General features: G+C 34.1%; 4 protein-coding genes across 5 annotated transcripts; 3 read left to right on the top strand and 1 right to left on the bottom strand.

The window, feature by feature from the left end:
* Positions 1 to 13: 13 nt before the first annotated feature.
* On the bottom strand, positions 14 to 1,006 carry LOC104766811 (photosystem I reaction center subunit IV B, chloroplastic). Its single transcript, XM_010490770.3, has 3 exons — positions 657 to 1,006; positions 316 to 381; positions 14 to 236 (listed from the first exon to the last, which is right to left on the bottom strand). The coding sequence occupies exons 1-3, from the start codon at positions 936 to 938 to the stop codon at positions 132 to 134; spliced, it is 453 nt and encodes a 150-aa protein (XP_010489072.2). The 5' UTR covers positions 939 to 1,006; the 3' UTR covers positions 14 to 131.
* Positions 1,007 to 1,091: 85 nt separating this feature from the next.
* Positions 1,092 to 4,355, top strand: LOC104766812 (uncharacterized). 2 transcript variants are annotated; one of them, XM_010490773.3, is made up of 8 exons: positions 1,092 to 1,543; positions 1,629 to 1,715; positions 1,793 to 1,951; positions 2,057 to 2,143; positions 2,392 to 2,478; positions 2,586 to 2,691; positions 2,770 to 2,827; positions 2,905 to 4,355. In XM_010490773.3, the coding sequence occupies exons 1-8, from the start codon at positions 1,435 to 1,437 to the stop codon at positions 4,024 to 4,026; spliced, it is 1,815 nt and encodes a 604-aa protein (XP_010489075.1). In that variant the 5' UTR covers positions 1,092 to 1,434; the 3' UTR covers positions 4,027 to 4,355. The 2 variants fall into 2 exon arrangements, with proteins under 2 accessions (XP_010489075.1, XP_087358428.1); XM_087502302.1 differs by having other exon boundaries at positions 2,057 to 2,203.
* Positions 4,356 to 6,720: 2,365 nt separating this feature from the next.
* LOC104766813 (uncharacterized) lies at positions 6,721 to 9,577 on the top strand. Its single transcript, XM_010490775.3, has 4 exons — positions 6,721 to 6,903; positions 7,107 to 8,630; positions 8,722 to 8,827; positions 8,908 to 9,577. The coding sequence occupies exons 2-4, from the start codon at positions 7,248 to 7,250 to the stop codon at positions 9,459 to 9,461; spliced, it is 2,043 nt and encodes a 680-aa protein (XP_010489077.2). The 5' UTR covers positions 6,721 to 6,903; positions 7,107 to 7,247; the 3' UTR covers positions 9,462 to 9,577.
* Positions 9,578 to 10,347: 770 nt separating this feature from the next.
* Positions 10,348 to 11,206, top strand: LOC104766814 (putative amino-acid acetyltransferase NAGS1, chloroplastic). Its single transcript, XM_019240712.2, is given in 5 exon segments — positions 10,348 to 10,474; positions 10,556 to 10,668; positions 10,671 to 10,787; positions 10,875 to 10,885; positions 10,887 to 11,206. Coding segments are annotated over 5 exon segments (486 nt in total). The 5' UTR covers positions 10,348 to 10,454; the 3' UTR covers positions 11,112 to 11,206.
* Positions 11,207 to 15,002: the final 3,796 nt, after the last annotated feature.

Genomic DNA, 15,002 nt, shown 5'->3' with positions numbered 1-15,002 from the left:
GCTAAAATGCATATGGGAAATCGATCTTGAGATTGTAAAAGTTGATAAACTTTTTGGTACATACTGATACGGTTTGGTTCAAAATTACAAAACAGACAAACCAGTTTAGAGACTGGTACAGACCAAGTCTCTCATTTGACTTCTTCGATCTCGTCCAGTGCGTAGTTGTTGGTCGATATATTGGCGTAGTTCACCTTCGAGAACCGAACCACAACCGGATATCGGGACTTCGGGTCCTGTCAATTTATACCGGAGTATACAAGATGAAACGAAATCGAACCGTTTGATTGTAAACTTGGAAAGTAGATGCATTACCTGGTCGACGGCCACAACTGATCCAACGTTCTTGTACCAGTAGGATTCTTTCCTTAGAATCTTAACCTGTAAGTCCCCAAAATTTCACATGAGCACCATGAAATATGCTCTTAATAGATCCTAAACTTATTGATGTTACATAATGTAGCTAAAAATATTAGTGCAATGTTCTCTAGTAATCTTCACTTATAGGTCTCAAAAATTTCATATAAGTTTCACATTGACCCCATAACTGTAAAACTAATCTAAATAGACCAGAAACTTGAATTGTAGTAGATACAAAAATCAGCTCTAATATATATATATATACATGCATCATAGATGATGTATGAGTAAGTGACCTTGGATCCTCTCTTGGGGCCAATCGGAGGAGGTTTAGCTTTGGCGGCCGGAGCTTCCTTCGGAGCAGCAGCAGCAGGGGCGGTGGTGGTGGAAGAAGGCTCCGACGATGGGGTTGCCGGAGATGCATCATCCGCCGCTCGGACTACTAGCCTCGAACCGAAGCTTCTCATTGGCAAGAAAGAGACGACGATGGCGCTTTTCGAAGAACCGCCGCCGCCGACTACAGCCGCCGTGACATTGGCCGTCAGAATAAATCCGGTAGCTGCTGACGTCATCGCCATCTGTGTGATGTTTTTTGAGGAGAGAGTACGGTACAGATTAGCACAGAGTGTGTTGGTTTGTGTTGTGTGATCCAAAAAAGACTTTGGCATCACACAAAAAAAAGGGACAAAGATTGAGATTGTTTTGGGGCTTAAAACGAATCGTTTTCGCCACTTGTAGTATGACACGTGTGATCACATATACTCATCATCAGTGTCTTCTTCTGGATAATGTGATGACGTGTCAACACTTCGAAAGAAGAAGAAAAAAATCCGAGCAAAGTATCTCTCTCTCTATATAGTGTGATTAGGGTTGCTTTTTGGCGCCAAAATTCATTCATTTGACTTCTTCTTTCTCCGATTTTTCAAATGCTTGAGAATTCTCGCCCATGGACGCGTGAATGATGATGTGAAATCTCTCCTTCTTCATCTTTCATATCCTTCGTGAATTATATAGCAGCGTTTGATTTGAATCTGAATCACAATCCTCCGGTAGATCGATTTCGGATTATCAGCGATGAGAAGAAGGAACCACCGAACCAAAGCTGACGAAACCCTAAATAAGACCGACCCACAACAAATCGGGTTCAAATTTCCTGATCCGTCGAGCTCTCAGGCTAATTCAGGTATTTTTCCAACCTCGATTTCGTTTTCGTGACTCTGTTTTTGTGTTTGTGTGTGTTCAAATTTTTCATTCATTTTTGGTTTTAGATTTGAAACGCAGGAGGAGAAGGGTGAGTTTCGACGACGATGTCGATCATCATCGGAGTCCCTTCAACGAAGCTCAGGCCGGACGATGTGAGTGTTCGCGTCTAGCCATGGTTTCATTCACCTATAAAGTTCTGTTAAATGAATTTGATTTCTTTACATTGCAGCGATTGATGCTGATGCCAAGACCTCTGAGTTTGCGTTCTTTAAGAAGTTAAAGTCTGGTTTTGGTCACTGCTCTGAATCATCATCTTATGACTCTAGTAAATCATCAAACAAGGCGAAGCAAAATCCGAGAACTTTCGAATCCAGAGTCAAACCAGGAGGTACTAAAGGGTTTTTTTTGAGATTTATCATCTGTTGTCTCTTGTGATTGATGGATAGTTTCTGCTTTTTGATTTTCATCTCTTCTTTCTGTTTTAAAAATTCAGAACGTGCAGCAGCAGCGGACTGTGAAGCTAATGATAGATCCAAGAGTTGTAACTTCTCCACACCCATTCATAGTGCTACTAGACGTGGTAATTCATGTGACTCTGCTATGTTATCTGGTGTCAATTTGACTCAAAGGGATATTATAGGTTTGTTAGCGGAACTGTTACTTTGATTTCTTGGTGTATGTTTGTGCTACATGATATTCTCTCTTGTATCTTATTGTGACAATCTTGTTTCCATTACATGTTGCTTACACATCTCTTACTGGTATTTTTGGGAACTAGTGTGATCCGTTTAAGTTCTTCTGTTTTTTTTTTTTTTTTGCTGTTTATAGAAAACTATCCGGGGAAATCTTCTTCATCATTGAGTAGAGAAAAGGACACAGTTCCAAGTGGTAGCAACCTGAGATCTGCAAGTCGAGGTAGACTTTGGATTTCCTAGTTCTTAGACTGCTCTTACAATGTCAAAGAAGCAAAACATACTATACGTCAAATCAGTAATTAAGAAACATGGTTTTTGATTTATCAGGAATCAGTGATGAGAAAGGAGACATATTCTTTGTTAAGAGAAAGAAACTGCATCAGTGGGTCAAAGATACATGGTTTTCTGAAATTTCTGAGATTACTTCAAACGGGTACACAGTAGTTGTTTAACTTATCTAAATCTCAATACTTGTTTCTATAATGCACTCAGAAGAAGAAACATTTTTCAGGCACGATTTAGTTTCTGTTCTCTTAACTCGGCTGTTCCCTGGTGCTGAGGAGACACGTGTAAGCTTCATAGAATCCCTGAGTACTTTTCAATTGCTTATCTTGATCTATCCTCAGCACTTTTTGTTTCTTCTCAGCCCTCTAGGTTTTCCAAAGAGAGGACGGATAGAGTCAAAAGAAGAACGTTTGTTGATGCTCCTGGATCTAAGTTTCTCAAGAGGTCTCATGAAAGCTATAGAGAAGTTGACCGCAGTCTGCAAATGGAGGACAGATTGATCCCTTGGCAGGGATGGCTGGAAAATAACATTACCCCGAGGCTGCAGTATCAAACAGGTCATGTTCAGAATAGTTTTATCCCAAGAGATCCCGAAGAGATTAGATTTCCCATCTTATATCCTAAGGAATCAGTTTATCGACCTGAAGAGATTAGCTTTCCCATCTTATATCCTAAGGAATCATTTTATCGACCTGAAGAGATTAGCTTTCCCATCTTATATCCTAAGGAATCAGTCTATGGACCTCCACTGTTGAAACAGAAGGCGTGCCTGTCATTTCCTGTTGAAGAAAATTTGGACTGTTCTCCCATATCTAGCCTCCATTTCAGAAACTACAAGCCTGTTTCAACGAATTACCACAGAGAAGATAGTGGATACAGCTCAGAGGACTTGTCACATGAACATAGAGACCCTTCATCTGCATTTCTTCTCGAGTGGAATACTGAAACCGCAAGCACCAGAAAGACAGATGATTTTTCACTTAGTTATCACACAAGACTCATCACGTATCCAAATGCATCATCCTCATCATTGACTGATAATCCATGGAGCTCTGACTATTCTCCATCCCATTATTTGGTTACAAGGGAGCTGTACCCTCTACCTTTGCTCTCTCATTACACTTCAGGCAGTTTCTACTTACCAACAACGAAGCAAACCAGCCATTTTGAGCCTGAACTCAAGAGGAATATTATTGATGAAGAAGATGCGGTTGCTGCAAACCAGAATTTCCAGACATCTCATTTCACAGATAGCTCAGATTGTTTAGCCAGAGACTACACATACTATCGTAATCTTTCAAACTCTCCAGTGGATCATTGCCCTTTTAAAATCCCTGGATGTGAAATAGCATCCTTGCCATTTTCCAGTGTCAGCAATTCAAATTTGTTGGAAGCGTCAAGTCCTACACAGAGTGATCGTTTTAAGTCTCATGATTGGATACCCTTTCGGTTTCAGTCACCTCGAGCTTGGATTGATTCATAGAATGGCTACGAGCTTACGAGCTTAAAGCAGTAACTGAGAAGAACTACTCAGAACCGAGTTTGGTTGCCATAGGTCAGCATCTCTCTGACTTATGAACATTTTGTGTCATGTCATTGTTCTGCATTAGTTTAAATGAACACATTTAAGTCAGAAGACATAGGAATTGATAGTTTTAGATCTTGTCCAAACTTCATTACTGATGAATTGATTGAAGGAGATGTAGATGAACGTTATGATTCGATTCGACATAGACTGATATATATGGTTGAGATGTTAAAAGATCTTTTAAATGAAAGTTATTTCATGGGGACATTAGTAATTGGTTGCCATTCTTGACGTTTCTTCTTCTTCTTCTTTTTGTTTATGTCCTCTTTTTTTGATGAATCTCTTAGACCCTTCTCAACTACCAAATTAGTTGGAACCAGATTGAGAAGAGGTGGGATTAAACAAGAGTAAAAGGCATGTGATATGCGAATGCAAATATATATGTATATGATTAGTTATTTGATAATTGCTTCCTCCTTCCTATTCAATTTGATGGCATTTCGTTACACATCAATTATTATTACTCTCCCGAATAAATATTGTAACTATGATTTCTTTAAGTGTGTATGATCAGCTGAAAATTTCGTAACCTTCAAATTTGTAGAATGGACTAAGTTAGTAGAGTTATTACTTGGCTAACAAAATTTGGTTCGACAAAAATTCGTTTTGTCTTGTTTTTATTTTTATTATATTTCAAGGAAGATGATCTCAATGCATATTCACCAACCAGATGCATCAGATCTAAAACTAAAACCTCTAAATGTTTACTTAGCTAATTCTTGTAGTATTGTTTTGTTCTGTTATTTCAGTTAGATCAAATGCATGCATATTTCACTAACAAGAAGCTTCACAGTCACAGATTCTTAAACTAAAACTTCAGAAGCCTCTGCAATTGAAATTCTCGAGTTCAATCTTTTCTTTTTTTTTTAGTTCAATATATTCTTGCTTTGCAGAAACTGATCTAAACACTTAAAAATAATCTCTTATGTTCATAGTTTTTGTCACAACAATCTTTAATATTCAAAGTTTCAAACTAAGAGAAGAATAGTAATAGTGTCATCGCATTACATACAAGGAAAAAAAAAAGAATGATTTAGAAATGGTACGTTCAACAAAAACAGATAGTTTCTTAAACCCAATCGGCCCACAGTATCATTAACACCTTCTCTTTGCTGACACCTTCCTGACCCAAACAGTTAATTTTTTATTTATTTCTTTATAGTTTAATACTCTTAATTTCCATAAATACAAACACCTATAAGGCTATAACCATAAATCCAACGGTTAGTTTTTGATTTTGAGCAAGGGGATCACAAAACTGGGTCAAAAAGTTAGCTCGCACTTAATGCAAATCGAACCGAAATTCTACGAACCGGTTTAGAACAGTTGAAAGTTTGATGGCCCGATCCATGAATCATGATGTGATGTCTCTAATCAGAGAGAAACGAGAGAGTTAATCAAAGCGTGGAGATGTGTCCACGTTGTTTGTCTACACTCTACATTGCCATAAATAGAAAGGTTTTTTAGTTTACTAGTTTGGAATGAGATGCGATCAATGTGTTTACAAACATATAGTAATAATAATAATAATTATATCAATTATAGAGAATGAGATGCGATCAATGTGTTTACAAACATATAGTAATAATAATAATAATAACTAGAATTGACGTGCTATGCCATCGTTATATGTATATGTGGGATATGGTAAACAAAAGGAGTAAAATCATTCAAAATGTTTTAAAAATCACTCTTGTTCACTTGGACAAAAATTCACGTTGTTTTTCTAAATTTTGTCATTTGATGTAATTACTCTAAAACTAGTAGAAATTCAAATGCTTGGTCACTAAAATTCAAATAAAACTTCATTATATTTGGGATGTTACATTTGGACAAGAAAAAGACATAAAGAGAATAAGTTAGTTGGTCGAACTTATCATTATTATTTTATATTTTCTTGCATATATATATATATATGATAAAACATATAACATGCTATTGTTTTATCGACATTCTTTGATCATTTATTATTAGCAACTGCGATAATGACATAGTATATATTTCTTTTCAATTTATTTTAGCTTGCGAGAGAAAATAAAAATATTGTTAATTATCTTAATTTTTTACGGTTTGAACCAACTACACATTATTCACATCATTAGTACCAGTAAAACTAAAAAAGAAATATCATCATTAGTAGTAGTGTCCGTTGCATTTGCGCACCCAAAACAAAAAAAAAATGTTCTTTAGAAACAAAACAAAACTTCAAAAATTTGTATTGGAAAACTAAACCAATTTCTTTTATATATATACAAAATACTATTAATATTAAAATTCCTTTTATATATATACAAAATACTATTAATATTAAAATTCCTTTTATATATATACAAAATAAACAGAATTACCAATTCTAGTATTAAAATCTAGAATACGTAAAAAAAAAAAAAATATATGTGATCATATCAAAAATTTAGAAATACAATCATCTAGTAACTAATTTCATCTTATAAATTTTAGTTGAGACAAACATGAATGCATATAGTAATAATGTTCTTCAACCATATATTATTTAATTCCATTTAATAAAACATTACAAACTTTAATTGCAAAATACGTATTATAAATATATTGGAAAAAGATCATTTTGCAATTTTTCCCTCTCCTAATTAAAAAAGATAAAAAGAAAAGTCCCTTTTACTAACCAGAACGAACGTCATCTCCTAAAAGCCTCTCTACCTGTTCGATTCGCATAAATCTTCTCCGGCGAAGCTATATCTCCGGTACATCGACGGAGCTTGACAATGTCTCCTGCTACCTAGCTACTACCAGGTCCTTCCCTCTCTCTCTCTCTATTTTCTCACTGAGTAAATCAGGGATAAAAAAGGTCTTAGCTAGTTTAAAAGCTCCGATCTCACTTTCCGATATGCTTCCTCGTTCTTACTTTGAACCGAACCTGATCTCTGTTCTGTTTTCACGAGCTCGTTGTTTCCAATCAATTTCATGAATTATTCGAAATCTGTGGTAAAATGCAGATTCAGTGAGAGGTCTAAGGATTCGAGGAGTCGATCTCTGATGCTATTAAGGAGGAGATAAAGGTCAAGCTGAGGTTGAGAAGCTTTCACTCATGTTATACCTGATTTGAGGACAACTAGTTTTGCTACTGAATAAAACTCATGGCTCCAGAGATGTCGAAAGAGGTTGCTGAAGATGATGATAGACAGAGTTCTAATAATGTGGTTGCTAAATTAATGGGTCTAGAGACTGCTCCACCACCACGGAGCAGATCCAGATGCTCTTCGTTGACTTGTGTGGGTACTAGTGACGAAGCTGCAAAGTTTCATAAGCATCACAGAGAAGATGACAAGGCTAACCTCCTCCTTTCAAGAAAAGGAAAGTGTGATGCAAGTGTGAGTGATAAGCAGATGGATCTTGTTCGTCGAAAGTTCATGGAAGCGAGACACTTGGTTACAGATGACAAGAAGCCGCACAGGTCCAAGGAGTTCCAAGAAGCACTCCAAGTTTTAAGTTCCAACAAAGATCTATTCGTTAAGTTTCTCCAGGAATCAAATTCTTTGTTATCTCAGCATCTCTCTGACTTTCAGTCTGTTTCTTCTCATCAAGAAGCTAAGCGCATTACGGTATTGAGACCTTCTAAGGCTGTTGCTGCTCAGAAATGTGTAGCTGAAGATAGTGAGAAATCGGCTTCTTTGATTCAGCCAACTCGAATAGTTGTCTTGAAGCCTAGTCCTGGGAAGGCTCTAGATATAAAGGCTATTGCTTCACCACATCCTTATCTTGACGAGGCTGGCGATGCTGAGACTAGACAAGTGGCAAAGGCCATTACACGTCAAATACGCAAAACTTTTGGGGGTCACTGCAGGAACGAGACTCTTTCTTCGTCTTCTTCTTCTTCTTCTTCTGTCTTGTCCAATGGCTATAACGGTGGTGATTGTTCGTTACAAAGGTCAAAAAACGAATATCCAGTGGGAAACGTTAGCATCTCTGAGATCATGTCACCATCCTCTAGGCATTCATGGGACTGTGCAAACAGGTTTGAGAGTCCTTTCTCTTCCTCTTCATTTAGCAGAGTCTCGTGTTCTCCAGACTCATCTGTCTACAGAGAGGCAAAGAAACGTCTCTCTGAGAGATGGGCAATGATGTCACTAAACGGAGACACACAAAACTTACCAAAGGCCTCAACGGCCTTGGGCGAAATGCTTGCACTTTCAGAGACGAAGATACCTATCGGATCCAATGAAACAAGACGATCAGTTTCATGCATAGGTGATGGTTTAGATCAAGTAGAAAGCACAAGTGATCCACTGAAATCCCTTGAAAGGTCAAAATCAGTCCCTGAAATCAGGCTCAATGGTGAAACCTCAAAAGCACAAGCTCACCGAGAGCTTACTGAGTCAAGAAGCTTAAAGTCATCATGGAAAGTTTCAAGCTTCTTCTTCTTCCGTAATAAGAAATCAAACAAGGAGAAGACAGGTGCACCGTCTCAATTGGCTATACACCGTGAAGCATTTCAACAACAAAGCATATTTACAAATGAGGTAAATAACAATCTAAAGCTCTAGTTGTGAGTTTTAGTACATGCTCGGAAACCATTCTTGTTTTAATCATCTGCCATTGATTTGTTTGCAGGGAGAAGTGGCAAATGAAAACCAGGACCAGCCGAGTCCAGTTTCGGTTCTACAGCTCGATTTTGGAGAGGAATGTTCTGGATCAGCAAAACCATGGACCACTGAAGGTTAGTTTTAGCTCTCTCGTGTTGAACTTTACAAGAGTTTATCAATTGTATTGTAACACTAGTACTGTCACATTTCACAGGAGAAGAAATGTCTCCTAAATCTAATCTGATTGACAAATCACCTCCAATTGGATCAATTGCTCGGGTTCTCTCATGGGAGGATGAGTCATATACAGACACAACTAAACCCGCAATGGGAATCGAGGAAGATGAAGACTGGTATGGCTTCATCAAAGCGCTCTTAATAGCGTCTGGTTTCAGTGGTAGTGACTCGCTTATGGCCCGGTGGCACTCACCAGATAGCCCCTTAGACCCATCATTAAAAGACAAAATTGCCAACAAGGAACTCATCAAACGCAGGAAACAAAGATCAAACCGCAAACTCGTTTTTGACTGCGTTAATGACATCATAAGAGAGACAACATTAACACTTGCAAGCACCGGCTTGACCAAGGGATTTGACATGGTGGAGCATGTCTGGACAGAGTTACAGGACTGGGCATCGAGTGATGAGTTTGTCGGAAAGATGTGGAATTATAGACAACAAGTGGAAATGAACAACTTGGGGGCTGAAATTGAAGTGATGTTGCTGCAAGAGCTTGTTGAAGAGGCAGTCTTTGATCTTACTCAATGAAACAATGTATATATATACATTGATATAAGCTTTTGTAATGAAACATATATAGATAATATAATCCCTACTATTATTTGTAAAGTCGTTTAACTAATAAACATTTGTTCTGTAAGAAATTACAAAGGTATGCCATTGGAATTATGACCAAATTAATTCATTTAAAAAAGGTCAAAATCGTCATTTAATCGTTTCTCTATTCGGATAAACACGCAGATCCTTTTTACCCAATATTCTGACCCGGTTTCATTTTCTAATCTCAGCCGTTCAATATTTTTTTAAGAATAAATCGCAATAGTTCATTGACTAACCCTAAAAAAAAAAAAAATTCCTTCACCTCTGTTCTCTCTCTCTCGCCGTCTCTCCCAAATGGATTTAAAGTTTTTTTTTTCTTTTTTCTCGACGAACTCGAAGAGATGCAAAGGAAGAGAAGAAGGAAAAGAATTTTCATTATGCTAAGGTTTTAGTTTCTTTTCTCTTTTAATTAAGTTTATATTTTAAGTATATGTTTGATGATTAAAACCAAGTTTAATTGGAATTTGGTTTCTGAATCTTGATGTGTAGTGGTTTTGGATTATTCTCTGGTCATCAGCACGATTTTGAGATGATAAACTCAATCTCATAAATCGTCAATAACTCAACCTCAAAAATCTGTCTGATTCATCTCTCTGATCAAGTAAGCTCAGATACCGATTGTTTTCTTTCTAATCTGAATCGATTTGTGTAAGATTCTCTTATGGTGGGTTCTATGGTTTTAAATGTTTTTTTTCTTTGGATTCATGATATGATCTTTAACATTTTATTTGTATGTGAACTCTAGATGTATTCAAACAGGGAATCATCAAAGGCGATCTAGGAGAACGAAGCAAGAGTACTTGGTATATCTTGAACCTCTGCTAAGGTTAACACAAATAGTTGGTTTGATAATTTGATTTGTACTATAAGAGTTCACTTATTGGATGGTACTATAAGCGGAGTGCTATTGTTGGAGATGGAATGGGGACTATGGTGGCAAGGTATACACAATTGTTTTCAATTGCAAACGATTCAAAGTTTTAATCTTTCTTACAAAAGCTTCCTGGCCCTTACTGTCACAGTGACGTATACGAAGGAACCCGAGAGGCGAAAGTGGAAGATCTTACTGGAATTAGAAAAACAATCAAACCTCTGGAAGAATCAGGGGCTTTAGTTCGCAGAATTAATGAAGAGGTTCGCAGATTATCGCTTGTGCAGCTTTGTTCCCTTTCTTTAAAGAAAAGTGTGGAGATATTGCAGCTATTGCGGTTTCATCAGATTGCTGTGGACAAGGACAAGGAGATAAATTGCTCGGTACAATCATGAAACTTTTGAGTATTGTGTGTTTACAATCTACAGTTAAAAGAAAAATCAGTTTCTTACACTATCAGATTTTTGCAGATTACATTTTTGACAAAAAAAGCGTCAGCTCTTGGACTTGAGATGCTTTTTCTGCTAACAACGAGAACAGCTGACTGGTTTGTGAGACGCGGGTTTCAGAAATGTTCAATCTCGATGATACCAGAGGCAAGACAAGAAAGAATCAATCTTTCGAGGAGATCGAAGTATTACATGAAGAAGTTATTGCCAGACAGGAGTGGGATCTCTGTTGTTCGTACATTTCAGTTTGGCTCATGAGAATGTCGAGAAGAATGTAATTGACATAGAATTTTTTTGCTCAATGTATAAGATTATGTCGAGTTTTGAATGAATCAACATTATTTCCAACGCCATAGCATCTATCACTTTGAGTTTCTCCACAAGTCATCTCCTTCGTGACACCATCTTCTCCTCTGCTGTCTTGATCTCGGGGAATGAAACAATGGATAAAATACGTATGTGCTCATCAAATCTATACTTTTAAACAGAAGTATATAATATTTTCATATTTATATTTGATAGTGATTTTTTTTTCATATTAATATTTTCTACTACTTTTCTTCTTGATCAATTTATATAATATTTTCATATTTATATTTTCTACTACTTTTCTCTAGGTATGCTTTGGTTGGTTTGAACTAATTTTATATCTAAATTCGTAAATTAATTTGATTTTGACTTTACAGGAAATGTTTGTTGGATTCTCTTCTTATAATTTGATCTCATCTTTTCCCCAAAAAAAATTGATCTCATCTTTCAAGAATGTGATGTGCCACTGAAGCAAAGTACAAAAATAAGAAATTTTTAATTTTCTTTATTCAATCATACCCTTATTACCTTTAATTTAATTTAGTTTTTTTTTAAATAATTGACGTTATTGGCTTGATTTTTAATATATGTTGTAATTTTGCGATATCTTCAATCTCCTATCATTAGAATATCTTTGTAACACATGACTCCTCCAATGAAGAAGATTAGACTTCTCTCTGTTGAACTTTGTTCACTACTATTAAAAAGCACATAATATTTTATTTTAGATAAACATGTAACTAAATCTTAATAACCATTTGGTTACAAGATTTTCATACTTTTGTAAATATTCGAAGTTGTTTTCTAAAACCAAGAAATAGAAAATAATATAAACAAAATCTATAAAAATCCATGTTCGATATATTTTTCAATCCATATATTCAGTATCTTTTTTAGAATAATTTTTTTTCACAAAATGTAGTATGAATTAAAAAACTATAATTAATAATAAAAACATAATTAAATGTAACACATGAATTGAAGTTAATGAGAATCTCATTAATTAATATATGTAATCAAATAAATTGTTTTTTCACTAGATAATTTTGCAGCTATATAAATTTCACTATATAATTAAGTTATTATTAGCAGCTTAAAAAAATACAGTAAATGGAAAAAAAAACTTATTATTAACATGTATTTTAGTCATAGAAATCTTGGAGCGTACAAATATAACAAATTTTAAACATATGAAAAGTTTACAATATTATTAACATTACCCTTCAGAAAAAAATTATATGAAAATTTAAAGGAGAGTGTTATATGACAAGACAATTGGGTCGATACTGATAGAAATTTAAAATACTATTAATTTATCTCGTGCTATACTTTGAAATAATTATTTGAAAAGTTTAGGAAACAATTTTTTTTCATAATAACATGTAAATGATGTCATTTATATAAAAAATAATATCTTATAGAAAAGAACGTTTAACAAACGGGAAGGGGTAAATTAAATTATCTAAACTACTTCTAATTAAAAGAACACAAGATGAGATCATAAAATTTGGATAATTTAATTTAATTTTTAACTTTCAAATAAAAAAATATATATGATACAAGAACATGTTTTATGTGGATATAGTACTTAGAAGATATTAAGAGTTTCAGTGGTTAATGGGTCTTTTTGTATTGTGTTGTCTATACAAAGATATATATTTTTAAAAGGTTGACTATGCGACATATAATCAGTTACTTTGGAACGGGTACTTTAATTATTTTGGATATTTTTAAAAACAATTAAATATTTTTTTGGATCATTTTAACTAACTAAATAAAAAATAAGTACTCAAGGGGATATTTGTGGTGAAAGAGATGGTAAAAGTAAGGAATATTTGCTACCTAAGTAGTTATGATTATTAGGGAAATCATTTTATGTAATAATAAAAGTAAATAAAATATTGCCCTATCTTATACCATCTCGATATTTATAGAACAAAATCTCTACTTTGGAATAATTATATGAAAATTTTAGGAAACATTTTTTAATAACATGTAAATGATGTCATTTATATAAAAGAAAATATGATCTTATAGAAAAGAACGTGTAAGAAATGGGAACAGGTAATTCAAACAATAAAAGTAATTATCTAAACTATTTCTAATCAAAAAACAAGATGAGATCATAAAATTTGGATAATTAAATTTAATTTCAACTTTCAAATATAAAAAATGGATACGATATAGGAACATGTTGTATGCCGAGATAGTACTTGGAAGACATTAAGAGTCTCAGTGGTTAATAGGCCGTTGTGTATTGTGTTGTTTATACGAAGATATATATATTTTTAAAAGGTTGACTATGCGATATGTAATCAGTTACTCTGGAACGGGTAATTTGAAAATTTTGGATATTTTTGAAAACAATTAAATAGTTCATTTTGAATAATTTCAGCTAACTAAATAAAAGTAATTATTTAACGGGGAATTTGGGTATCCTGTCTAAATTTTTTATCCACTCTCTATTAATAAACATCGTCTAACGAGTAATCACATATGGGACGGTACATGGAACAAGACGAAATGGAACAGTACAAATTGGATGGGAGGGGATGTATTTCCCGCTCTAAAGTACATACGTCTAGATTATATACACACAATAATCCAAATTAAAACCAAACTGAAATATAATATTATGATTTAATACCAATATTGTACAAATACTTAATTGATGTATTTAAAATAATAATATTCTAACTTAATTTTATGAATTTAAATTTTATATACAAAATATTTTGCCCGTGTTGTAGCACGGGTTACTACCTAGGAAGGTCAGTCTCTCTCAAGGTCAATCTTTCGATTTTATACATATTAATATCAAGGTCAGTCTCTCTCAAATGTTGGTTTATACTTGCCTAGACTTGTTTTCTCTCATGGTCAGCTATATGTAGCGATGTTCCATGTAAGCAGTAAATCAGGATTGAAAATTCTCATTATTGACCCAAAAGAAAACAAGAAATGTCGTCTTCAAAGAGGTTTTCCAAAACATTTGATCCATCTTCATGCATACCTTTGTAAGACTCTGTTTTTACTTTGTTTCCATTCTTACAAAATTAATTGCTTTGGTCTTCGTTTAAATTATTTGATCATATATAAATATTTTTTTTTGCAGGTTTTCTTTATATTTTCACCTATCAGATAAATTTCTAAAATCTTACTATTCATGTACTCCACCAAATAAGTTTTATCCCATATAGACATATTGAGTTTCGTTTATTTAATTTATTACATATATTTATTATATTTCATATTCTACTACGATATTATTTCTAATTATTTAACCATGTATATATATATTATATATAATATTAGAGAAGTTTAATAACTTAGTACATTCATTATATTCGTTAGAAATCTTTAAAAATCTAATTGAACAATATCTTTAGTTTGAAGAAATTACAATAAAATATACACATTTATAGAAACAAAAGCATAAGACAACAACTAATACAGGAGAATACAGTACAAAGATTATTAGATACGGTGTGGAATAGGGAATAGAAGTCAGAGCTAATTAGGCTGTAGAGATGAAGGTTTGTGTCAGAGTCAATATCCTGCTCACTGAAATTAAATGTCAAAAATAAATACATAGTACCAATAATATGTTGAAAATGTGTAATAATCTAAATATAACTAATACAATATTATTAATTTCAAATTATAATAAACATATTGGCCCGTAGCACGGATTACTACCTAGTTGAAGTATAAGTTTAACATATAGATACAGTTACAATAATCTGTTTCTAATGCCCAATTCAAATTTTAATTTTGCTTTTTCATTGTATTAGACTATTAGAAATGGAATCGAAAACAGCAAAAACAATGGTAAAACCCTCA

The sequence above is a fragment of the Camelina sativa genome, chromosome 19 (assembly GCF_030686135.1).
Source record: "Camelina sativa cultivar CO46 ecotype springtype chromosome 19, ASM3068613v1".
Classification (NCBI taxonomy): domain Eukaryota; kingdom Viridiplantae; phylum Streptophyta; class Magnoliopsida; order Brassicales; family Brassicaceae; genus Camelina; species Camelina sativa.
Note: the sequence above shows the minus strand (reverse complement) of the source record. Positions and strands in the feature narration are given on the sequence as shown.

Bases quoted from the DNA above. Each gene is read 5' to 3' on its own strand.
- LOC104766811 (XM_010490770.3), bottom strand. From the start codon at position 938: ATGGCGATGACGTCAGCAGCTACCGGATTTATTCTGACGGCCAATGTC. The intron at 382-656 runs GTCACTTACTCA...GGGGACTTACAG, and splicing joins GCCCCAAGAGAGGATCCAAG to GTTAAGATTCTAAGGAAAGA. The intron at 237-315 runs GTAATGCATCTA...ATAAATTGACAG, and splicing joins CAGTTGTGGCCGTCGACCAG to GACCCGAAGTCCCGATATCC.
- LOC104766812 (XM_087502302.1), top strand. From the start codon at position 1,435: ATGAGAAGAAGGAACCACCGAACCAAAGCTGACGAAACCCTAAATAAG. The intron at 1,716-1,792 runs GTGAGTGTTCGC...TTTACATTGCAG, and splicing joins CGAAGCTCAGGCCGGACGAT to CGATTGATGCTGATGCCAAG. The intron at 1,952-2,056 runs GTACTAAAGGGT...TTAAAAATTCAG, and splicing joins ATCCAGAGTCAAACCAGGAG to AACGTGCAGCAGCAGCGGAC.
- LOC104766813 (XM_010490775.3), top strand. From the start codon at position 7,248: ATGGCTCCAGAGATGTCGAAAGAGGTTGCTGAAGATGATGATAGACAG. The intron at 8,631-8,721 runs GTAAATAACAAT...ATTTGTTTGCAG, and splicing joins AAAGCATATTTACAAATGAG to GGAGAAGTGGCAAATGAAAA. The intron at 8,828-8,907 runs GTTAGTTTTAGC...CACATTTCACAG, and splicing joins AAAACCATGGACCACTGAAG to GAGAAGAAATGTCTCCTAAA.